This window comes from Neodiprion virginianus, chromosome 3 (assembly GCF_021901495.1).
Source record: "Neodiprion virginianus isolate iyNeoVirg1 chromosome 3, iyNeoVirg1.1, whole genome shotgun sequence".
In the NCBI taxonomy this organism is placed as follows: Eukaryota; Metazoa; Arthropoda; class Insecta; order Hymenoptera; family Diprionidae; genus Neodiprion; species Neodiprion virginianus.
In genome coordinates this window covers 28,693,740-28,718,687 of record NC_060879.1, presented here as the reverse complement: position 1 = coordinate 28,718,687, position 24,948 = coordinate 28,693,740, and the positions used below count along the sequence as shown (strand labels likewise).

At 34.7% G+C, this 24,948-nt stretch overlaps 4 protein-coding genes across 9 annotated transcripts in view; 2 read left to right on the top strand and 2 right to left on the bottom strand.

The window, feature by feature from the left end:
* LOC124299735 (protein crumbs) overlaps positions 1–11,291 on the top strand; it is a 33,731-nt gene extending 22,440 nt beyond the window's left edge. For 2 of the 6 annotated variants that reach the window (XM_046753045.1, XM_046753044.1), the window contains 12 exons: positions 11–192; positions 559–712; positions 1,256–1,714; positions 2,899–3,634; positions 3,935–4,337; positions 4,760–5,212; positions 5,331–6,912; positions 7,074–7,446; positions 7,657–7,972; positions 8,158–8,475; positions 8,612–8,707; positions 8,892–11,291. In XM_046753045.1, coding sequence (XP_046609001.1) covers positions 11–192; positions 559–712; positions 1,256–1,714; positions 2,899–3,634; positions 3,935–4,337; positions 4,760–5,212; positions 5,331–6,912; positions 7,074–7,446; positions 7,657–7,972; positions 8,158–8,475; positions 8,612–8,707; positions 8,892–9,119 — 5,300 coding nt within the window. In that variant the 3' untranslated portion in view covers positions 9,120–11,291. The remainder of the gene's footprint in view (positions 1–10; positions 193–558; positions 713–1,255; positions 1,715–2,898; positions 3,635–3,934; positions 4,338–4,759; positions 5,213–5,330; positions 6,913–7,073; positions 7,447–7,656; positions 7,973–8,157; positions 8,476–8,611; positions 8,708–8,891) is intronic. The other 4 variants (XR_006907054.1, XM_046753047.1, XM_046753046.1 and 1 more) reach the window with 4 other exon arrangements.
* Positions 11,292–11,987: 696 nt separating this feature from the next.
* Positions 11,988–14,167, bottom strand: LOC124299766 (endonuclease G, mitochondrial). Its single transcript, XM_046753118.1, has 5 exons — positions 13,797–14,167; positions 13,434–13,627; positions 12,873–13,109; positions 12,484–12,664; positions 11,988–12,198 (listed from the first exon to the last, which is right to left on the bottom strand). The coding sequence occupies exons 1-5, from the start codon at positions 14,043–14,045 to the stop codon at positions 12,094–12,096; spliced, it is 966 nt and encodes a 321-aa protein (XP_046609074.1). The 5' UTR covers positions 14,046–14,167; the 3' UTR covers positions 11,988–12,093.
* Positions 14,168–15,095: 928 nt separating this feature from the next.
* On the top strand, positions 15,096–21,399 carry LOC124299744 (kinesin-like protein Nod). The gene is made up of 11 exons (XM_046753078.1): positions 15,096–15,217; positions 16,115–16,425; positions 16,649–16,863; positions 17,059–17,623; positions 17,788–17,842; positions 17,907–18,002; positions 18,097–18,518; positions 18,738–18,822; positions 19,150–21,020; positions 21,098–21,182; positions 21,258–21,399. The coding sequence occupies exons 1-9, from the start codon at positions 15,197–15,199 to the stop codon at positions 19,171–19,173; spliced, it is 1,794 nt and encodes a 597-aa protein (XP_046609034.1). The 5' UTR covers positions 15,096–15,196; the 3' UTR covers positions 19,174–21,020; positions 21,098–21,182; positions 21,258–21,399.
* A 232-nt stretch (positions 21,400–21,631) lies between these two features.
* On the bottom strand, positions 21,632–24,945 carry LOC124299755 (cell cycle checkpoint control protein RAD9A). The gene is made up of 6 exons (XM_046753096.1): positions 24,517–24,945; positions 24,064–24,266; positions 23,438–23,602; positions 23,101–23,260; positions 22,830–23,001; positions 21,632–22,680 (listed from the first exon to the last, which is right to left on the bottom strand). Exons 1-6 carry the CDS (start codon positions 24,548–24,550, stop codon positions 21,996–21,998), a joined length of 1,419 nt encoding a protein of 472 aa, XP_046609052.1. The 5' UTR covers positions 24,551–24,945; the 3' UTR covers positions 21,632–21,995.
* Between the last annotated feature and the right edge of the window lie 3 nt (positions 24,946–24,948).

Here is a 24,948-nt window from a genome sequence, read left to right as displayed (position 1 = left end):
CGCATATTAGGATCATCATGCACAGAACTTATTTCTGATCAGTGCTCGGCATGTCTGAATGGGGGCACCTGCATTGAAACCGCTCGTGGCATTGTTTGTCAATGTCCTAGATTTTGGACAGGACTTCAATGCGAACTACAAATCACCTGTAGAGACATGCCTTGCAAACAAGCATCTGCTTGCCATGATTATGTAAGTATTTCGAGTACATCATCACACACAGCTACGTCTCTTTAAATCTTTATTCACTAAACTATTTCAAAATTACCACAGCTTCTCCGGTTCTCATAAATGTATATGCTATTTTTTCTTCATCTAATTCATCTGCCATTGTGTCTGATCTTGTGACCCGACCAGTAATTGGACGATAATTTGTAAAGTTTTTTTTTTTTTTTTTTGACCAACCGAATTACAACTTCGAGATAATTTACTCAGCTTCCCCTGCCTTACAATTAGTGAAAACACATGAGTAGATTATTCACTGAAAATAATTAATGGTCCTTTAATATTACTGTGTTAAGTTACTCGCACGCTTTATCCTTAATATTTACTACTCAGTCAGGAGGCTACTACTGCAGTTGTGAACCTGGATGGACCGGGCCCGAGTGCTCAATTGATTTGGACGAATGTGCGAGTGATCCTTGTCGTAATGGTGCGACTTGCATTGACCAGTTGAACAGTTACTACTGTCAGTGCCTCTCTGGCTATACTGGTAAATTCAACACTTTACGTTGCATCTCGTAATTTATAACTTATTTATCTTTATTTGAAACCAGTAGCCATTACGTTTGAATGTAGTAAAGGTCTGCAGACACTTACTTCATTTTGGAACATGTCAGGTCCATAATATACATATGTTAAATATGTATATGAAGAATTGAATATTGATGTTTGTGATTAAAACGCAACGTGGAATTTTTTCATCCATATATCGCATATTATTTGGCTTGTCGCATACTTAATCATTCATCTGTGTTAGCTGTAAGGTGCATGTCTCGTAACATAATGAACGTCTTCTTAATTTTTCTGAATTTCTTTGTGTGAATGAATATTATTAAAAATTCTGCAGCTTCATGTAGTTGTTCTGATGCTCAGTACTGTATACCTATTTTTGTACTCACATTTTAAACTCAAATTATGGTGTCAATTTGGTTTTTTTGATATTTGAGCTTTTGCTTTAGTTTTCCTAAAATCAATTTTCTCTTTCTTGGTCTAAGCTTACTGTGAAATTGCAATAAAGTTAATGTGTCAACAGGTAAAAACTGCCATATTCTTGACAAGTGTCTTTCGCAACCTTGCCAAAACGGAGGCATATGCATCAACGAAATTAATGGCTATTCTTGCAATTGTATTCGTGATTTTGTGGGAGATAATTGCGACCGAGAATATGATGCTTGTGCAATTAATCCCTGTGCGAATAATGGTACTTGTACCCTTGTGGCAAGGTCGAGAACAAATTATGACTGCAAGTGTGCCCCAGGATTCATGGGGAAGACTTGTGATATTGATATTGACGAGTGCATTGGTGCAATATGTCCGGATGACAGGGTCTGTGTTGATGCAATAGATGGTTATGAATGTAGATGCAAAGATGGCTATAGAGGGCCAAACTGTACTTTAATTGTTGATCACTGTGCAAGTAATACATGCAACAATGGTACATGCATCGATTTAAGTGACAAATACGAGTGTGAATGCAATGAAGGATATACAGGCAAGGAAAATTCGTGAACCTGATATATTTTTATCATTCAATTACTGTATTGTGCTGACGATAAGTTAACGAATACAAATCAAGTCCTTATTCGGAATTTCAATTTCAGGAAATTTTTTAAAATCTAAATTAAGCTGTACAAGTATGCCGTACTTTCGAAGTGTGTATTATAAGGTATATGTCACGATATGATTTAGCTTCATACATTATATTATTTGAATTGAAGATTAACCATATTCACAATTGGTAATAGAACGTTATTTGAGCAGAGCACGCATTTTCCAAGTTTCGCTTCATCTGTTATGTTTTTCTGTAGCACATTCTATTTTGCCGGAGGTTTGCAATTGTGGTTGTGTTTTGTATTTTGTCTACTCTTCAAAGAGCATTCAATAACTTTGCCGCTATGTCACTGTAGTTCCACAGTACCGAACCAATGGTAATTGGGAATTACAGTTGAATATTTCCACAAGAAATATGTTACGCAATAGCTGTTTCCAATGCAATTGCACCAATTTTTGTCGTTATATGTAACTGCAAAGTTAGTGAATAAGTCCATTGATCATGAAATTCGTGTTACTATTACTAATCCATTTTTTTTTTGCTAATATCCTTTTTAACCCATATTTTCATTTTGTTTGCTGTTCGATTTCTCATTTTTTTTACTAAGGACACAATGAACACTTCAATAATATTATTATTGTGCTGCATAGATAATTAATAACTGAAATTAAAACTACACATGGTCATTACTTTGTGTGCAGCCTCTTCAGATTGATGCAGAACTTATGGGTTGACACTTGAAAAATAATGTAAAAAAAAATTTGTTACTCCTTGAAGCGAGTTTTTTATTAGGTGTACCGGAGTAAAGTAACGCACGTCAAAAGATGTATGGTTAATTTTTTTAAAAAGATTTTTTGGTTGCATAACAATTGTCTCTGGAGGGAAAGTCTTTCTTTTATGTTTGAGCTGATAATGTGGAATATTTTCATTAACTGTAAGTAAACAGAAACAGAATGATGTGCCCCATTTTGCCATGATGTGTCCTCTATTACCAAGTATGGGTTGACCCCATGTTTAAAATTTTGAGTTACATCAAACTAAAATTCTTGACTTATGGTCAGCACATTATGGTATTGTTTTATACAGTCAATAATTATTATTAATCGGAAACTTTGTCAATCTAGGTACAGCTTGCGATCAAGATGTTGATGAGTGTGCGACATATGGGAACTCCTTGTGCAACAATGGAATTTGTGTAAATACAAATGGAAGTTATGATTGCTTCTGCAGACCAGGTTTTTCGGGAGATCATTGTGACATGGAAATTGACGAATGTTTATGTGGTCCGTGTAAAAATAATGCAACGTGCATTGACCGAATAAATGCATTCGAATGTAGTTGCCAGGACGGTTATGCTGGCAAAACTTGCGAAGTAGACGTGGACGAGTGCTTAAGCAATCCATGCATAAATGGTGCAACTTGTATAGATAATACTGCATTTTACTCTTGCATATGCTCACTCGGTTTTACTGGAAATAATTGTGAAATAAACATTGATGATTGCCAGTCATCACCCTGCTTGAATTACGGTGAATGTATTGATGGTATTAATAATTACACCTGTAATTGCACCGATACTGGATTTGAGGGTGCAAATTGCGAATTCAATATTGACGATTGCCTGTCAGCTCCATGTATGAATGGAGCCAAATGTGTAGATGGTATCCTGTCGTATAACTGTCAGTGTTATGATGGATACACAGGATTAAATTGTGAAAAAGATGTTGATGAATGCGAGAGTTCACCTTGCCAGTTTAATGGTACCTGTCTTGAAAGATCAAACCGGGAATTGTATAAGAGTAACGCATCAACATTACCAGCAATATTCACAAGAAACTTCAGCTATGAAAATGCTAGTGGGTAAGCTATTATTAATATTACCTAGTGCCATAATGATGTCAGTCTGTTCACCATGGGTTACCTAACTTACCTTTTAACAAGTGATAGTAACAAGACACAACAACCAAACAAAATATGTATGTGGATAGTTATAAACTCGTGCTATACCTATGTGTCTTACAAAAACAGGCGGTAGGATATTGTGGTAAACCATAATTAAAATTGATCTTGTGAATCAATGCAAATTACCGCTGATACTGAATTCAAGTTAAATGAATGCCAAAATACGGCTTGTATTAATTATTTTCTTTCTATTTTCAGTTACGAATGCATTTGCGTATCTGGTGTAATAGGAAAAAACTGTGAAATTAATATCAATGAATGCGAAAGTAACCCCTGTGTAACTGGTACATGCATGGACCGAATCGGTGGATATAAGTGCGAATGTGATGATGGTTTTGAGGGTACACACTGCCAAACTGACATCGACGAATGTAAAAAGTATACACCATGCGAACATGGTACGTGTTTAGATGGAAAAGCGGACTATTCTTGTATATGTGACCCTGGGTTCGGTGGAAAAAACTGTTCAGTACCATTGATTGGTTGTCAAGGCAATGCATGCCAAAACGGTGGCACATGTTGGCCATACTTGGTCGATGAAACAGAACATAGGTTCAACTGCACTTGTCCCAATGGTTTTCATGGGGAGATGTGTGATATTGTAAGTATATTTGTCAATGAAGTTTGTTTATATTGGAAACATCTCAATGGTTTATAATATAATTTATTTTATTTTCTTATCAAACTCGAGGAATTGGTAAATACCAAAGTGTTTGATTTATAAATTATAAGTACTGTAGTACTTTGCACATGCTACAAGAAAGCATTACACGCAGCATTGTATAACCACTAGACCACACAGATGTATCTCCCTACTTCAAATTTTTTCATACTCCATGAAGTGATTGATAAACTATTGTAGTTAACATAATCGATCTACGAAAGCGGTCAGCATTAGTGTGATTTGCGTAATTCCAAAAATTATTATATTCATATTCTTATTATTAAGTTAAAGCTCTGTTATCAAGCAGACGTTATACTTGTTACCTAATAAAATAAATCTCATTGTTTTGTTTATGTTAGGTAACAACTATGTCATTGAACGGCAAGTCTTACGTACTGGTAAACACAAGCAGAGATGAAGGATATGACATACAATTTCGATTTCGAACAACACTACCTGATGGTCTAATAGCCATGGGTAAAGGTTCCACATTTTACATACTGGAATTAGTTAACGGGAAGTTGAATTTGCATTCCAGTATACTGAACAGGTGGGAGGGTGTTTTCATTGGTACTGGTCTAAATAATTCCGAGTGGCAAAAAGTATTTGTTGCCATCAACACGACGCATATAGTTCTGTCTGCTAATGAGGAACAAACGATTTATCCAATCAATCTGAATGAAGGAAATGCTAGCCACACATCCTTCCCAACTACTTACATTGGCGGCACAATAACTTATCTGAGCAGATTGACTCATGGGCCAGCATTTTTCATTGGCTGCACTGAAGATGTTATCATAAATGGAGAATGGGTATGTACTTTTCAGTTTTCATAGTAATCTTGTCACAAACTCTTTTGCTAACTTCAAGCACACGTGATTCTTGGTGTGAGAATGGGTGCTAAGTAGTTCATATAAATGATTCTTTTAGATATACACTGGGCTGCAATCTAGTTCTGTTCAGATGGTAGATGTTGAATCAGGCTGCCCCCGCACAGAGCAATGTTTGCCGAATCCATGTAAAAATGGTGGTCACTGCACGGATAGATGGCAAAATTTTTCCTGCAAGTGTGAACGTCCGTATCTTGGTCACACTTGTCAGTATAATATGACTGCTGCCACTTTTGGATATGGAAACATCACTGACGGTTATGTTACAGTAAAAGTAAATGATTTGGCAAGACGTGCAATCAGATCGATTGTAGACATATCAATGTTCATTAGAACACGACAAGATACAGGTGATATATTTTATTTGGGTTCTGAATCGAGTGCCCAATTCGATGGTAAACAAGAGAAACCTTACATCCGTGCTCTGCTGGAACATGGGGAATTGCTGGTACAAATACAGTTCAATGGATCAGAAGCATACACTGTTGGTGGTGTTAAACTGAACCAGGGAAATTATCATTTGATTCAAGTTGTTAGGAATGTGACTTTAGTACAAGTTAAAATAAACGGAAGTGAATATTTCCGAAAAACGATCGGTGCTACAGGACAATCAAATGTAACAGTTTTGTACTTGGGCGGTTTGCCCCGCCAGACACCCAGATCCAGTAGACAGGCAGATAACCGTCAAACGGATATACAACAAGCACCTCAGACCAATTTTAAAGGCATAATACAAGATGTGCAGATATCAAACGGTTCTGAAACCATGGTAGTCGAATTTTATCCACTAAAGGCAAAAGACATACCTACACTAATTGAATTTGGCACGGTTATACTTGATAAAGAAAAAATTTTGGAAGGCGTTGTCTCTGATCCTGTTTGCAACAGTAATCCATGTTATCATAATGGAACATGCCATGTAACGTGGAATGACTTTTGGTGTCAGTGTCCGAGAGGATACACAGGTAAGATGTGCCAAGAGATGGAATTTTGTCAACTGCAGGACTGTCCAACTGGATCAAGGTGTCAGAATTTGGATGATGGATATGAATGTGTAGCAAATGCTACTTTTAATGGCAGCAACGACCTATTGACTTACACATATAAACAGTCTGAAGAACAAAATGGAACTGAATCAACAACAGACACTATTGAAATTACATACCGATCGCGCACTGGTGGTGTATTGATGCATATAGCACCAAAGAGTGGGAATCAGAATTTTGCAGTCTCTGTATTTAGAGACAATATCTCAATCTCCTGGATTTTAGATTATAATAATCATGGAACTTTATCCTTTGGTAAAAATGAGCCGGATGGAAATTGGACATCTATTGTGATCAAGTTGAATAATGATTCAATTGAGTCTGGATATGCAAATTCAAATGATGAAACAATACCACATTCAAGTCCAAATTTTAGTTTCTCTTTATGGTATGAGTTACTGTGCACGGGAACAGTGACGCTGGGTGGTCTCGGTGGTGAATTATCAGACAGGAATAGTTATGTAACCATCGGGACAAACAGTACCTACAGTGGTGGAAATACTGTGGATGGAAATTCCGTTGAGTATCCTCAGCACATGATGACTACTGCAACTCCACCACATAGTTTTGTGTTAGGTAGTTAACTCAAAGTATATATACTAAATATTATACAATATCTTCAATCTCAAAGCACAGTTTAATTTAGTCAGTTCTGTATAATCCACATTTTTTATAAAAATAATACATAATTCATTTATAATGATTATTTGATTATAATTTGTAATGCAAATTTTTAGGTGATGCCTTTAAGGGTTGTCTAGGTGAAGTGAGAATTGGTGCTATGCTTTTGCACTACTTTACTTATGACGAAGTATATCAGAATGCCAATTTCACACCAACGGAATACCTTTCTCTACAAGTGGTAGGCAATCTGTCCAGTTATGAAAATATTGGATGTCGTCTGTGTTTTGAAAGTGATTGTAAAAACGGTGGTCACTGCTTAAACGAAGCCAACAGTTACATTTGTGATTGTCTGCCTGGCTATGCAGAAGATGATTGTTCAGTAGACATCGATGAATGTATAGATAACAAATGTAAACATGGAGCTATGTGCGTGGATAAGATAGCAAACTATACTTGTGAATGCACTAGCGGGTGGCAGAGTTGGCTGTGAGTAATATTAATTTTTTTTGCATTTTATAATCAATTTTGAGTAAAGCGGGTAGTTATAAAAACTAAGAGATGACTGGAGAATGCTTTAAATCGATATACATCCGTATTGCTGTTCTATTTCATAATAATAAATATTACAGTTTCACATAAATTAACCGAGCTAATTGTTAAGAGTCCGTTTAATCTCTGTACTGGAACATATTTCAGTTGTGACGAAGATATCAACGAATGTGTAAGTGTTACTACTTGTCAGCATGATGGTGTTTGCGTGAATCTTCCTGGGTCATTCCGTTGCGAATGTCCGGATCAATTTACAGGAAATTTATGTGAGGAAGTGAGAATAATCACATGTGCGGACCACAAGTGCAAAAATGGTTCTACTTGTACGGATGTAGTTGATACGAAAACTGGTAATAACTTCACGTGCACCTGTATGCCAGGCTTTGAAGGACAATTCTGTGACACCCCATATTGCATGCCCAATAAGTGTCAGCATGGTGGACGATGTGATTATCTCTATCAGGTACATAATTTGGAAATCGTAACTAATAGTGGATATCTAAATTGACATTTTTTCTACTTTTCCGCAATTAAACTGATTTGACTATTATTTGTAAGCTAAAAGGTTACTAAGTATAGACATCGATGAGAGCTCCTCAATTCATGGTCTGGTAGGTAAACCAAAAATCTTCTCAATCCATTTTACAGACTCCACAATGTACATGCGTTGCCGGTTACACTGGAATGTACTGTGAAACGGATATAGACGATTGCGCTGCTGATACGAACGGTAATGTCCCATGCAAAAATGGCGGGAAATGTTTGGATGGGGTGAACAATTTCAAGTGTGATTGTTCTCATACGGGCTACAACGGCTCTGACTGTTCAATAGACATTGATGAATGTGCACAGATGCCAGTGAATTGTGAAAATGGTCACTGTGAAAATTTACCAGGAAGTTATCAATGCAGCTGTATCCCGGGTTATTGTGGTAGAAATTGTGAAGTTTTAGATCCGTGTATTCAGGTGAGTTTCTTGATTGTGAAGATTTTATAATTATAACTTTATCTATCAAATAAGAAAGATGTATATGTTGATTGTTTATAATATATTTCTCGATAGAAATACATCGAACTTTATACATTCCAAATTTACATTCTAGACACCATGCCAAAACGAAGGAACATGCACATGTCTTGATGATTCTGGTTATATTTGTCACTGCACCTCAGATTACGGTGGGCATAATTGTACAGAGGTAAGAAAATTCAGCATTGAATCAAATATTGATTCTTGAATGCTCAAACCACCCACAATATTAGAGTTGCCACTAGAACTGCGATATGGGCGGGACAACTCAGATCTCAGAAGGGTTACGGTGTAAAAATGTAATAATGATAACTGTTCTCTTGTGATGTCAACGTAATTAAACTTTTTTTCAGCAAAAACTTTCTTTGGGCAGCCAAGCACTGGACATTGCTGTAATAGTTGGCCCCATCGTGGGTTGTTTACTTTTGATTGGTGCAGGGTCATTAATAGCCCTTTTTATGATGGCTCGAAAAAAACGGGCTACTCGCGGTACATATAGCCCCAGTGCTCAAGAATTTAGTAACCCCAGAGTAGAAATGGACAATGTGATGAAACCTCCGCCGGAAGAAAGATTGATCTAGGGAACTTGAAGTGTGTAAACAAGAGTTGTCGTCAGTTGAACCTAGTCCCTTGAATAAGTTATTGTTTCTTCTACTCCTCAGCCGCAATGAGATTTTGTAAGCATTATTTTTGTCATAACACCAGTTAATAAGGGTATAGATAAGTACATAATAGAAACGATTATTTCTGTATATTAGGCGGATGTTCATTTCGTTTGTGAACTTGCTTATGTTGAAACTGATGAATTTTCAATCGAATCGAAATCTAGTTTCTGAACAGAAAAGACAAAAGCAGGTGTTAATATAAATTTTATTGACTGTTTTACCTTCTAGCAGATGACAAACGACCAGAAATTGCCGTATTTTACTCATGTACATGAATGTTATATTGCGGTTCTTAAAATGCACTATTATATGCCGTAACTGAATTAGAAACAATTAGGAGAGCTTTTTTTTAGCATCAGTTGAGTTTCAGGATAACTGCTTCATGAGTGCATTTACCCAAGTTCTGAAAAATATTCTGTTACAGTATTGCATTACCAATGGATTTTTTAAGCAGTTTACTTTAGACGCAATATATATGAAATCAGGCCACCATCAGATTTATGCAGTTGGTGATGTTTAGATCAAGTGTGAAAAAATGTAGGATCGCCATCCAGGATTGAGTTTTAAACGAAGTTCAACCGTTTATTAGCAATTAGGCTATCTGAGTCACACTTTATCTGCCCAACAATTTCATATAATTAGATAGTCTTGAAAACTAATTGTAAGCTTTTCTCATCATTGACCAGTCAACTTATGACGGCCTTATAGAATGACAATAATAACACCTGATATGCAGAAGCTAGTGTTAAAAAAAAAACGAGATCTAGATATATCGTTACAATGCATTCCGAAAACAAAAAAATAAATGCACTCGAGTAGGTTCCTATATATGCTCAGTATAAGATTAACAGTGATACTTAAACTAAACGAATCCATTCGAAGTGTACTTAAGCGATAATAAGTGTCCTTAATGTTGAATAATTTACTTATAATATTGAAGAAGGCCTATAAATATAACGCAACCCGTCCATTTAGTGCCTAATATATATGTACAACCACTCTGAATGTCTCTATGTATATAGAGATATACTACTTAAAATATTCCCAATATTTGACTCAATTAAAAGATCTCTGAAGCATAATTTGATGTCTTTACTTAAACGTGAGCAATAAACGCAAATATCAGTGAAGGATTACTGATAATAATAATAATGATATTGATAATTATAATCTATTTATGAACGGTATAGAAGTGCTTGAATCATTGTAGAAATGTATTTTGTTTCGTTTGATGAGCCTGGAACTATGATTTTCAAAACAGCACTCCGTTAATTATTCTTGTAAATACTGTAGATTATAAGTTAAGGATATTAATAGTGGTTTTTATGGATAAGATCTCTATACACATTTCGTACTTAAAATTGATTTTTAATTTGGTATATAACATTTACCATGACGACCAAAGTAATTGTAGTGAAAGTTTTTGATTGTAGGAAGGAATTTGCTCGAATTTAATTATTAGAAATGACTGGATCGGAAGGATTTTACGATTTTACGAAAATCGTGTTATTCGTCTTGTATAGTGTTCAGGGCTCAAGTTTTGAGTTTCTGTAAACAAGAATGAATTGCATAGTTACAACATTGATCTGCATGTTTAATTTATTTAAATCAGAATCACTGTGGCGTTTAGTAGCTGCAACTTACATGCAGAATTTTCTTCTGATTCATAGTTTATATAAAAGTTAACTGCATTCATTTATACGTATATATATATACGTATATATACAGTTCTGCTTAGACAAAACTTCAAAGTTGTAATAATAAATACAGAATTATAGTATACCTATAATAACATTTATTTGCAAAGTATTCACTCGAAGTGTACAGCTACATGGTAGCAGCAAGTATAATATGAAATAGCAGATTTATTAAAATGATTTTCGAACCAGATATCGGTGAAAGTATTTTATACAGAGAAAATAGGTCTGTAAGAAGTTTATATAACTACTTTTACAATTCGTAAAACAGTAAATCATCTAACAGCCCTCCTTTACTATATAACAATATATCAGCTTATTGTACAAAATAAAATTGTATACATTTATTTCGGAAATTGTAAATATAAAATTTGTAATTTTTTTCACACAACGTGAATGAAAAATATTTGGACGATAAATTTACCCCATGTGACTCTGAAATTCGTTGATATTAAATTATTGGGAGATGGACAAGTGAAGAGAGACGAAATACGCAAGTTATTTGAAAATATTTATTTGTTTATTTTTTCAGCTCCTGATACGGTAATATTTACATTGCAATACACGGAAGACTAGAACAAAACTATACAGTATCTACATATAAGACCCGATTGCTCTGTTATTTGAAATTAAAGTGGATCTTAACTTCATTTTTAACCATTTCTAGAACCGCATTCGTGCTCAAGTAGCACTTGAAATTCAGCTCAACTTTAATTTGCCATGGTACAATCAGGCCTTAGGTATATTTCAGCACCATTATGGATTATGATGCATCAGTAGGAGCTATTATTTGGTTACGAATTTGAAAATAAAATATCATTTACATAACACATAATGTGAGATTATATTATTGTTTTTAGTTTTTTTAAGAAACTCAACAATGTGTTTTGCTCTCGGTAATTCAAACCTATAGCTCCGACTGGAAGGGTATTTAAGTATTTACAATTTCAACAAAATAAAAGAAATCTATAGATGTAGTCAACAGAAGTAAAATATATGTAGAGTGCTGTTTCCTTGAAGCTATGTAAAAGAATTATACACAAGGTGTAACAAACCGCAGCAAGCCGCATAATATTTTTGTTGTGCATGAAGATTTGATTGAGCAGGCTTCTACTGCATTCCCTCTGTTTAGAGTTAGGGAAAAGGCTCTGTATGTGTATAATTCATTTACTTCCTGTTATAGTGATTAAACATTACGTCCATCCAACACGTTTTCCATTTATCTTGGATAATTTATCGCGTGATATTTTGTCAAAGAATAAAAGGCCTGCAGCTCGTTCGACACTTTCCGGTGGTACCTGTGATACGAATATTAGGTGCTTTAGTATAGAATCTTATTCAATGTATTTTGAACCCTGTCATACAAAGGGGAAATAGTGAATGAGAGGTTTATATTTAAATCCTTACAAATAAGTGTTTAAACAATATCATACATCAGACAAAGAATTAAATAATATCCCATAAAATTAGTTTTATATTTTATTGTGTCTGAATAGGTTGATTTATGAATTGAATGAAATATGCTGGAAAACTTTATTACACTTATTTGTTCTGAACAGAGGCTATTTCGACCCACGGTATACCTGAAAATTTGCCAATGGTGCCGTGCTGTCTATTGGAGCATTTGGCATCACAAAGGCTTCCATTTCTAATCTGCAATCTTTAGTTTGCCCCACGATTACTTTGTAAAAGTGCGTAGGTACAGCCACATGATTTGTGCCAATCACCTCGTATTTTATATATTTTTTCCCATCAACTTCTTTTCTGTTAATATACGTATAATTATTGAATGTCGTTATAACGATAATGAATAAAGAAGTATGGTGCATCTATAAAGTGAAAGGCCCAAACCCAAGTATCAGAAACTAGGATATTTTCATTTAGCAATTCTTATGAAAATCTTATATTTAAGTCCTAAATGACATCAAAGGATAAATTCTCATACCACTTGCAAACTTGTACATCTACTTACTTAGGAAGAAACAAGGGCCCTGTACAAACATACACATCTGTGTAAATTTCAGTCATCTTTCTCACATATTTTTCCAGTTTATTCCAAGCATCTCTGTTGAAACCTACCCCTACTTGTGGTGCTATATTTGACAGGAAAAATGTCTGTTCAATATGTTTTTGATGTGCTTTGTGGTTACCAGCTGCTGCTAAATGTCCACGATCATAACCACTGTATTTATAATCTTTATTGTCTGACCTAGCATGAAAAAGCAGAGGGAATTTAATACACAATCAAATTTTCTTACGACTACTTTGCAATTGCTTAAAATATTTATGAGCCTAAATTTACTATCATTACCATACCGAAACATCAAGGTAAAGATTATTCCGTAATTTTTAAATGATTTTCACGGAGTTGGCTTTCTAATATATGAGTATGTTTTGTTTATTACGATTCACTAAATTTCAGACAATCACAAAGGTGCCGAGTAACAAGTTTTCCTTAACGTGCATTGTTACAGTAACGTTACTAACTTTAACCTCATGCATATTTGACAATGAGATGAACTGCATACTTTACCTGAAAAATGGATGTATGGTTGTATCAGGTTTGAATTCACATTGGGACCTGTCGACGTCTCCATTGGACTTCACATTATCCTTCGAAAGATGCTCGAACACCCAATGGGCAATTCTGTTACGTCTGTCATATGACAGTACAAAATCATCATACGATCTGACATGATCAAGACCAGGGAAACCAAACCTCATTATCTATTAGTAGTGAAAATGATACGGATTTAACACGTAATTTTGTACGTTGCCTGAAGCTAATTACAGTGCAAACAAGGATAAAAATGAAAGATAGACCAAAGTTGAGTTGATGTTCTAGTTGCGAATTGAGTTGGGAAATAATTTATAAATTATAATTTGAATAACATACCTGCGAAGTCCTTGAAGTTGACGTTGAAAGGCTCGTTAAATGTGAATCATTATTGTTCGATCCTATAGGAGTTGCTGCTGAGACTGTTCCAAATATTGGAAGTCCTGGCATTCTCTCAATGCTAAACTCCGAGAGAAGACTCGTCTGACAGTCGCGATCTTTTTGAACGTGTTTCCATTTCTCAAAAAGCTGGCCCGCGTACCATCCTCCGAGACCAACGCTGGTTAACGCGGTTATCTTCAAAGCCATACCTGACGCTTTTGCTATTATTCGTAACTAGAATCTTGCTTACAAAGTTCCAGCAATGCAGCCAATGATTTAACTGTACTATATCGCACGCCGTAGCAGACGACCTGTTTTAGGGCCAAAAAACTCAGCTGCCACTGATTATATATCAGTTTCGGCTGCGCAAACGCAACGTCGGGACGCTCCATTCGCTCGTTTTGGCCCGTCCAAAGCCAATCGGATTGCCGGATAGATCGGAAGTCGCCAGTAAAAGCAATTTTACAGCGCAAATTTCCACAATTCGTGGCGCGGTGTAGCCTGAAGTTTTCAACTTGAGCGAATGAATACATACATACCTATAATCAAACGTCGCTTTCAATGATCCTTACGACGCGTCATTTGTTTTAGATCACAGTTTTAAGTCGGAACTCACATATAAGAAGGACGCAAAACGTAAGATCCGTCCAATTACGCGGAACTTATCCAGACTTGCAGCGAGTCCAGATTGATTCGAAATCTCTTTGATATAGCGGTGGTTCCACAATACTGTCGAGTTACATATTTCAAGGGTAAAATATACACGATTCACCGGTGTCTTAACAAACTTAACGTTCTAACGATAAAGTTAACGTTTTAACGTTCGTTTTTAAAATACGGCCTATCTTTTCCTCATACCTGACGCAAGTTTTCTGAACTCGCTTTATTTCGTCCGGAAGAGAAAAGCATACAGAAACCAAGTAGCACCGAACCCTTATAATGAATTTTTATTTGTAATAGAGCTCACGTGTAAAACGTAAACAAAATATTTTTCCGTCAACGACTCTGCAACGAATTCTATTTTCCTAATTTTAGTTGACTATAAAGTACATCTGAAAGTTGCAACAGTTATGGCATCATCATCTAAGAAGAAATGTTCCAACGTACAAGTCACTGTACGCATCAAACCGTGCAAACCCAGCTCAGTTTATAAGTCAGTTATATCCAAAGTGGCAGAAGACTCTAGAGCGTTAAAAATTAATGGCGAGTTATTCACTTTCGATCATATCAAATGGGGGAATGCATCACAGGAACGTGTTTATAAGGCAGTTGCATATTCCGTGGTTGAGAAAACACTCCAGGGCTACAGTTCTATAATTTTGGCATATGGTCAAACTGGAAGTGGGAAATCTTATACAATGGGAACTCTACTCCCACTGGTAATAATTTATTGTACTTACATAAAAGTTTAATAACTCTTTTGTGTTTAATACTGACTGTGAGCTTAAGTGATCCAATTTTTCACTACATCATTTTTTTGCCACTATATGCGAGAACATATTTCACAGTCCAACTGAGATTACAGTGTGACACAAACCACTTTCAAGTACCAAAAAATACTAACCATAACTTTTGGTAGAGTACATATGCTATTAAATTTTAAATTTGGTCTCCTGACACGATAAATAAAGATTTTAATACAAGTTCGCTGGATCTTTATTCTTAAACAAGCTCCAAACTTTAGACCATAGATTTTTATGGAAAATTTTTAAGAATATTTGAAACTGGATGTTTAAGCTCCGGATGGCTTTTTCACATTGTATTTGAAAAATAAAAAGCATGATTATCTCTGCATAAAGAGAAATTTCACCATAAACTTCTGTTAATTAAACTTGGAAACCATACATTCAATTGACAATTAAGTTTTGTTGGCCTGAAATGTTAGTGAAGTACTTTTTTATTTTGAAACATGGGCTGACTCAAAAATATTGATATATTAATATATGCCTTTGTCAGTATTACGAACAAGAAAATATTGAACAAAAGCAAAAAGAACATTGTTTTGTAATTTACAGTTTCACATTTTTTGTAAACACAGATTGAATTCAAATGAGTGATCATTACTATTTAGCATTGGTTTCCAGCACGACTCAATTTGAATTTTTACAATTAGAAAGTAAAACCTAAAGAAAGAGTCATATTACATTCAGCCTCTTGCAACTTTTTTCAACTCACTGAAAACATTATCCAAAACAATACCCATGTTTTCTTAAGATATGTATAACTTGTGATTATATAGTCTACTGTATAAGACTTGTACTCAAATTTTTGTATAGCTGAATAGTTGGCACACCACTGGTTTGATACAGCGATGTATAAAGCACGTCTTCGAGCAGAATGCAATTGAAGTTTCGATGTCAATAATAGAGATATTAGATGAAGAACCTCATGATCTACTGAATATGGGGATTGCACTTGAGATGCATAAACACGTAGCAATAAATCCAAAAGTTCAAAATATCAAAACAAAAGAAGAAGGATTTCAACTAATTAAAGCAGCTCTTGAATTGAAGCAAGAACACCTGTTGCCATTGAATGATCCGCAATCACACACAATCGTGACACTTCATCTAAAGATTCCAGATGGGTAAATAATCAAATGATATCTATATTTACTCCTCATATTGGTATTTGTAATAACTGTAAAAATCCAAATATAATTATATTAAGTTCTTGGATAGTAAGTAATGTGGCAATCTAAAATCTATGATTAATCTATTTGACCACTCTTTCTTGTACAACTGTAGGTTTTTTACATGACTTATATTTAACACATGTTCTAAGTGAATTATATAAAACTCATGTTGCAGGGAAACATTACTAGAATCAAAATTAAATCTAGTAGATCTAGCAGGATCAGAAATTCTTGACCAAATGGAAGCTGAGAATAATCCAGCATTTGTTAAAAAAGGTCATGTCAATAAAAGTTTTTCAATATTAAATAGAGTGATTACATCAATTCCAGAAGTTAGGGGTTCAGTTTCAACAGTCCACAATAACAGTACATTGACATCAGTTTTGAAAGGTGATTATTAATTGCATACCTGAACAATTTTATTTTACTACCAAACTTTGTTGCTGCACCCTACTTCGTTTGCACATATTCTATGGTTCAAAACACATTTTTCAATTTTTCAACTTGTGTTTATCCTGTTTGATTGGCCAAATCATATCTCTATGTGTAATTATGTTTTTTTATTTCAAATCGATTTCCTTGCAGGTTTTGTAGATAGCAAGAGCCTTATATCTTTGGTAGCTTGCATGACTACTCATCCGTCTGATTACAATAATACTATGAAGGCACTACACTTTGCTGAACGTACGAAGAATTTAGAAATACACCCTCTGCAAATGAACGGTACTACTTTGTGTACCAAATTTACTAATCGGCTGGAAGACACGACTCGACAACTTTCTACATTATTATCACCAGCTGAAAGCACCGTCCTGATTTTGGATCCTGCAGAAGATTCCGTGTCAGCAGCATCATCAAACTACAAGATGAAAATATGTAGTGTAATTCTCAAAAAGACTGACGAAAATTTTTATCGAGCTGAAATGAAACAGGATTCTAAAGAAAATGTAACGCCATTGAAGCCCACGGATATGCCTGTAAAAGATGAACAACCGGGATTGACTTCTGTCGAGCCTCTACATTCGTTAGCTTCGACAGTCTCTATTGGCGAACTACAAACTGAAAGTGAATATGACACTAGCGTAAGCACAAACTCGACCACACCTAAACAATATCAATGTGACACACTTCAAGGAGATAGTTGTTCAAGGTATATGTTTATTGATGTATCTACGATACATTCACATCACTACGCAATCGCAAATTGTTGCTATCCCAATGTTATACAGATAGTGAATTATTAATATCAATTTTTTTATGTACAGATTCAGTTTTTAATATAGGAATTCATCAATGAGTGATTACTTTTTGCAGCTCCCCAGTAGATGAAACTAATGCAAAACTGCACCTACCAACACTGAAAACCGAGGTGAGAAATTTATATGCATTAAAGTGTACGTGTGTAGGAAAATAAGTTGTTTCTTATTTTGCAGATATCTGCAGAAATGCAATATGAATGCCCAGTTTTTGATCTTGAATTACTCAGTCCCATTTTACCAATGCAACCACAATCTGTTCATCAAGCTTCAGTAAAAAAATTAGCTCACCTCGGAAAATAAATTTTTACAAGTCAATTTCTGAAGACAGAAAATGCTAAACCTTCAATATTATTCGATTTTACAGAATGTGACAGGTGGTGATCAGGGAAAAGTCGGAATATATCACCAACGAGGAAACATGATAAAAAGGATGAATGCTGTTATAACAACTGATTTTTTTGCACCCTCAAATACAGAACTACATGATGCTGGTACAATCTTAGAACGTCAACAAATTAATTGTCCCAGTTCAAGAAAAATGATGAAATTTGCTGAAAACTACTTACAATCGATGTTGAAGCAAGATCCAGACTCACAGGAATCGAATGATGAACGTTCAAACAATGACCATTCTGACAATGCTCAAAATGAAACAAAAGAATTGAAGTATAAGCGAATGGCACATAGTAAGAACATTTTAAGAATATTAAATACCAGTACTGCAGAACAACTGACAGCCTTGCCGCTAATTGGATGCAAAACAGCGATAACAATATATCAATACAGGTAATAACAATTTTGTTTTAACTATTTGAAGCGCATTTGTGACTGTAAATGCGATTTTCAGGACTTTTAGCTTCAAAAGTGGGTTACCTCAAATCTTGATCATCTATTTTAGTTAGCATTGGATAGGCATAGATATACTGATGAAAAATATACAAGTTCAAAGGACACTTGATATACTATGTTAAACAAATATAACCACAAACAATTGCATAATTCCAGATTGATACATGGAAACTTCAGATCTCTGAAAGACTTAGAGAACATCCCCATTTGGACTAAAAAAGTTCGTGACAGATTTTTTGCGGTAAGTTGTAATACTGAAATCCAATAAACTCAAGCCTCGATTCTGACAGCAACTCGAGGCCAAAGTATTCACAATCAAATTCGTTTAGACCTCCTTTTTCAACCGTATATTCAAAATGTTGCTGCTTGTGTGCGAAATGTTGAGATGTATTTTTTTTATGTATGGAGCTGTTGGTTCTATGCCTGACCATTCTCAGTAGCACAGCACCAAGAAATACGTTTTCTAAAATCGAGATTCTTGTGTATCCTATAGTTTTGCAATACATCAGTTCAATAATTGTATTGTATGTGTACAACATGTATTAATTATTTGCCTTAATTGTTTCAGGCAAATAACGTGTTTCTGGAATAGTATTTCGTATGCTCGCTGAACAAAGGTGGCATTTTTCGACGATTTTATGTCTGCTTATGCGCAATATCAAAAAAATATATAATATACTCAATTACTTACTTGAAAATTTTAACTACCATCGTTTTTATACTTATTTCATAAGCTCCGTTTTTCTTTGCATAAGTCTGTGATAAAAAATCGTAGTCACTTCAAAGAAAGTATTTACAAACTTTCGATATGTTGTTTCAGTAAGGCTTTTTTCAAAATTAGTCATTAGTCAGTTAAAATCACGCTATTCAACTCATGAATTAGTAAAATTTGAATTCAACAGTACTGGTCTTTAACCGGTTTTATTGAGAACACTGGAAAACTTTCAATTTATTGTTAGAGAAAAAATTTCTTGCTTTTTAATCCGTCTTGCGGGATATTTACACATTGGTATGTTATAAATAAGAGACACGATAACGACGAGTGAAATTGAATGAGGAAACTTGTTGAAATTTTAATTTTCAGGCCGGTTGCGCAAGATTTAAACTTGAACTGGTATACGCAACTGTAGAATTTAGAAGTGGGCAATAGAAGAAATATATGTATAGTAACATAGTGTTTACGTACGTTTGACCCCGTACATTTTGTTAAAAAATGTCTCTTGTCACGGTTCTAGGAATTCGTGGTTCTCATTATAAGATCAATAATAAACAGTATGTGTAGCTGTTTAGCTGGTATGTTGAGAACCACACTGTTATTGTGATTAATTCTAGCTTTACTCTCAGTAGTATCCAATACTGAAACTTGTCAACACGGTATTTCTTGGCTGTGAGTTAGATGCTTACCTGTAACAATTAGTGAACCGTGTTTGCGGAATTTGAATGAAAACTATATGATTTATATAGATATGCCGATAATGGTAGTTAATATCATATCATATAATCATATTATATATCATATTGAATAAATTTTCGTAATTATCATACATAATCGGTTTATATTATTGTGAGAATGGATCCTGAAATTCACAAGAAAGAGTCAAATCTGGCTGGAACTGATTTTTCTCGTGATAATGGTATGTCTACAAATGAAGAGAAAATACTATTAAATAATAATTTTGAGACAGACAGTGCTGCTAAAACGGATGAAGAAACTCAGCGAATTGATAACCAGTGGAAAAAAACTGTATTTGGCAGCAAAAGAAAATTGGATTCACTGAATACCCAAGACGAGGAATCTGATATGTCAAGCGAAAGATTGGGAAATACAAGTCATTCTACTGTGAGAAAAATCTTAAAAACAGCTGAGAAAAAATCTAATGCAAACAAGTCTCATTCGTCTGGTAATCACAATACATCTGGTGTAAATGAAGCAACCCATTATGAAAATTCAGAAACAGAAAATGATACCAAAAATAACCAGCAAGCAAAGCGAATTCAACGTCGCCGAAAGTCTATAATCTTTAGTGCGAAAAAAAAAATCAATTTTTCAAAAAACAAAGACTCTGATGAATCTGCAGATGAGGTGTCCAACAAGCTAAGCCGCAGAAAATATAAAGTAAAAAATCTCTCGAAACACAAGATGACCAGTAATATTGATGCAAAAACATCTGATAGAAGGCTTCGTCACAATAAGTTAAAGCTAGCTGGTAATAGCAGTAAAATCAATTACGAAAGTAAAACGGAAGATACCGATGTTGAAACGGAAACACAATTAACGACAGTCAGCGAAGAGAATCGGGTTATGAATAGTTCACTCACAGAAGTTCAAAGTACTCATAACAGTGACATTTTGAAATTGCTTAACCAGGGCTCGCCAAAGGAATTGGAGTCGCTCGCCCGTATTGGACCCAAAACAGCAATGATGCTGGATCAATACAGGTATAATTCACAGTAGTCTTTGACTGCATAAGTGTAAAAGCTCGAGCATTAAAGAAAAGTAAATATATTATTTATAGGAAACTAAATGGGAAGTTGGAAACTATTAGGGACCTAGAGAACATGCCTGGATGGTCTCCGAGAGTCTTTAAACAATTTCTGTCGGTATGTAATTCAAAGCTTCTTCATGTTTGGGTCACACAAATAATCAGTATAATCTATTGATCAAATTCCTTCCAGGCTAACAACATTATTCTTGATTGATATTGGTGATATCAAAGTGACCTGAAGGATATGGTAATTGGAGTGTTAAATTCTTGTTGCTGGTTGAAGAGTATATGCCTGGCGATATCATGTTCGTGAATACCCGTAAATATATTGAAACCCTGATTTTGCAATGTAAATGATATTGTTTCTTTACAGAGTTTTTGTTGTTTTTCAAATTTGTTGTGTTTTGTGCTGGTGAAAATCCAAGTTAATATAAATGAAAAATATTTGTTTAAATATTAAATTTATTCGGTAGCAAATATTTTGTAGCTACAAATTCAATCAAACAATTATAATATATATTTGATATTTTCAACAATTATTTTGAATCTCAAATGAATGTGTTGAACTAATGTACACACTTATAACATTGGACCTAGCAAAAAATGAAGAAAGTTTACTATTGGAAAAACTATCATGTGAAATTGTTGTCAATGAGATTTTCTAAACTTCTTCCAGGAAAATACTTTAATATTGATATCTTTAGAAGACATACGGTCATAGCAATTAGTTGACAGCCATTTATGTATTTTAATTCGCTTCTCTGTTAGATACATGAAGCCATGTGTCGTATTGTCATCTCCTATTGGACATTTTCTGCTCTGCGATATACTTACAATTACAGTATGCCAGCAGTTACAGTAGATTTTGTGATATATAGTAACCAATGTTTCATTTATTTGCGAAGTACAAAGAGAAATCTCAGTAGTATCAATCACTGTCGTCAGTATCCTCAGCTAAAACAATATCATGTCCTGGAAGCATTCTTGGATCGAATGTTGTTTGAAAGCATTTTCTGAAAATGGTCTTTGCTTTTTTACTAGAAGGTTTTGGTGGTGAATTGGGAACAAGATCTTCATTGACAGTTTCTGCAGAGTTAGTTTCTGACCTCGCTGCATCATTTATTATAGTGGAAAAAATTGATTTAGCGGAGGATTTCGAATTTGAAACTGGCATGGAATCAGTTGGTATTCGACTGCGATTTTCTATGATGGCTGATGTACTTAGACGAACTTTTGTTTCATAAGCAATATCTGAACTGACTGATTTTTTGCCGACAGTTGAAAGTAAACACTCCTCATTTGAGTCAGTGTTCATTAAATCTTCTTGGTGCGCTTCGTAGTTTTTCTTCACTTTCATATTCGTAACTTCCATAGGTGAAGAAGCAGATGTATTGTATCTTGCTCTAACATTTTTTGGTTGATTCCTTAGCTTGCGATTAGCAGATGCATTAGTTTTTCTAGGTATCCGTTTGCTGGCAGCTGCTTTTTTAAGCATTGTTTGTTCTCGACTGCGAATCGTCGAAGCTTCTGATCGATTATCTCCTTCAGGGTTTAATGTAGACAAAACTATACTTGATTCGAATGTCAAACTTTTCATTATGAATATCACTGGTCTGGAATAAAAAAGAACAACCTGTAGGCAGTATGCATAACTGAAATTTTCGTAGTATATCATCACAAAATCTTTTTACAATTGGCGGTACCAACATTATTTTATGTAACTTGGGACAGTAATCATTAACAATACATTTTCACTTCTTACTTTCCTGCTGCTTCAAAGTGTATGCTAACTGGCAAGGACACTGCTTCTGCAAAGCTTAGAAGAGCTTTAAATTCTTTTACACAAAACGTTATTGCAGTATCTTTTCCAATTTTGTGTTCCTCAAATTCGCCAACTCCAAGTGCTAACTGTGTTCTGGTAACTTTTGACAAATCTGTAGCAGTAGATGGCCATTAATTTAATGATAATAAGATCATGTTGCGAGTTAGTAACATGTGATACTTCTTTGGAATGCAGTAAGTGAATTGTATACCTGAAGTATCGTCAACATAGTTCCTGAGCAATACTTTCTGTGGAGTTACTTCTAAAGTTATTTCGATAAGACCTAGTTGCTGGAAGTTTTGCATTGCATCAGATAAAACTTTGTGCTGTGCAGTTAGTTGATTGGGTGATGATTGAGAGGAAAAAGCTGCCTGAAAAAATTAATATTCTTACGAAAACTGCATTTTTGTGTTCTCGTTGAGCTGGAGGAACAAACTTTGTCAATTTTCAAATTGTAATAGGATTTATTATGATCCTAGATAAAATTGAAGTCATAAAAAAATTAATACATGAGTGTCAATGGGTTTATAACAGGTGATTTAATTTACCTGTAAAATTTGGCAATCGATAATTGGTAGAAAATGCGTTTTTGTAATGCCATTTCTATACTTCAGAACAAAAACAAGTTTACAGCTATTGGCTTCCAAATTTATTTGGCAGGTTTCCACTTGCCGGTCCAAGGTACCTGGTGCTTTAAAAACAGCCATTGCAGACTGCATATGATTTATTATCAACAAATAATACATTGCAGTAGTATATTCGATCGTTCAGTGTGTGTAGATCAATAAAGCAAAAAAATTTACATGTGTATATATTGTCGGAGAATCGGTGTGTCTTGATTAAATATCACTTAATAAAGAACATTGCAAGGACTATATATAATTCATGTATTTCTAGGAATAGATTTAAGAATATTTTTATAGATTATGTTCTGCAACAATGGTAATTAGATAGGAATTTAATGAAAACGTAATTTTTTCACAGCAGTTTTTTCTTTTACAGCAAGATATACCACTTTTTAAACTGCATATTTTTTTTTAAATCAGGGGCTGAAAGGATATATCTACAAAATAACATCATTGGCGAAGATAGTTAGAAGTGTCTGTCTGTTTAATTTAGGTAAAATGTAACACAAGATTATCTAAAATTAATATTAAGTTGTTGAATAACTCACGCGCATGGTAACTTGACACCTCAAAGCATCATCTTGCTCCAAATTACCGTAAGTGTAATACGAAAAGTAACTTTCCGAGAATGTGAAACTAGCGTATGCTGATCTAGCCATGTTTACAGTTTGGAATGATATTCCTGCATCTTGCGGCTTGATGTACATTTCATCCCCAATTTTGGCCAACGAATGAATGGCCTTTGCTAAAACTATGAAGAATCATAGATTGCAATAAATATATTTTCAAACAATCGGTTTATTCTCTTACATCAGGAGCCAGTATGAATAATTTACAATGATTCTTGAATAGGCTAGTAAGGGTAAACAAAGCAGGATAGAGTCTTGAAACGTGAATGCGAATTAGTAGATTATAGTAAAACTATATACATTATAGAATTGAAAATTTCTTGAGTGTACGCGTTTACATAACCTTAACGAGAAATACGGATGTAGATATACCTTTGACGTTAGCACCCGGCACGACGCATTTCATTGTGAAAGAGTTATTATTACGCTATACGAGATTCTCAGATGACAATTGTCGGCTGTCAAGAAATCTTACGCCGAATTAAAAACTAATAATACTTATGGAATCAGATCAAAGTCAAAGACCTCTTCCCGCGCCGTAAACACATTTGTTTTCAAACACCGCCAGCGAGATGCGAGAGACACGAAAATCCAAATAGGATCTTATTCACTATTTCATTGAATCAAGTTTTCAAGTTGAAATTTTGATATAGCGACAGGCAAACTAAAGCCCCATCATTGGTTCTAGATAATAAAATAAAAATGGTAAAGGGCATTTCCGTATCTCAAACCAACCACAGGCCTTTATTTTGCTAATCGCGCAACGACGCTGCTCCAGCAAAACTAAACCTTAGCTTTTACCTC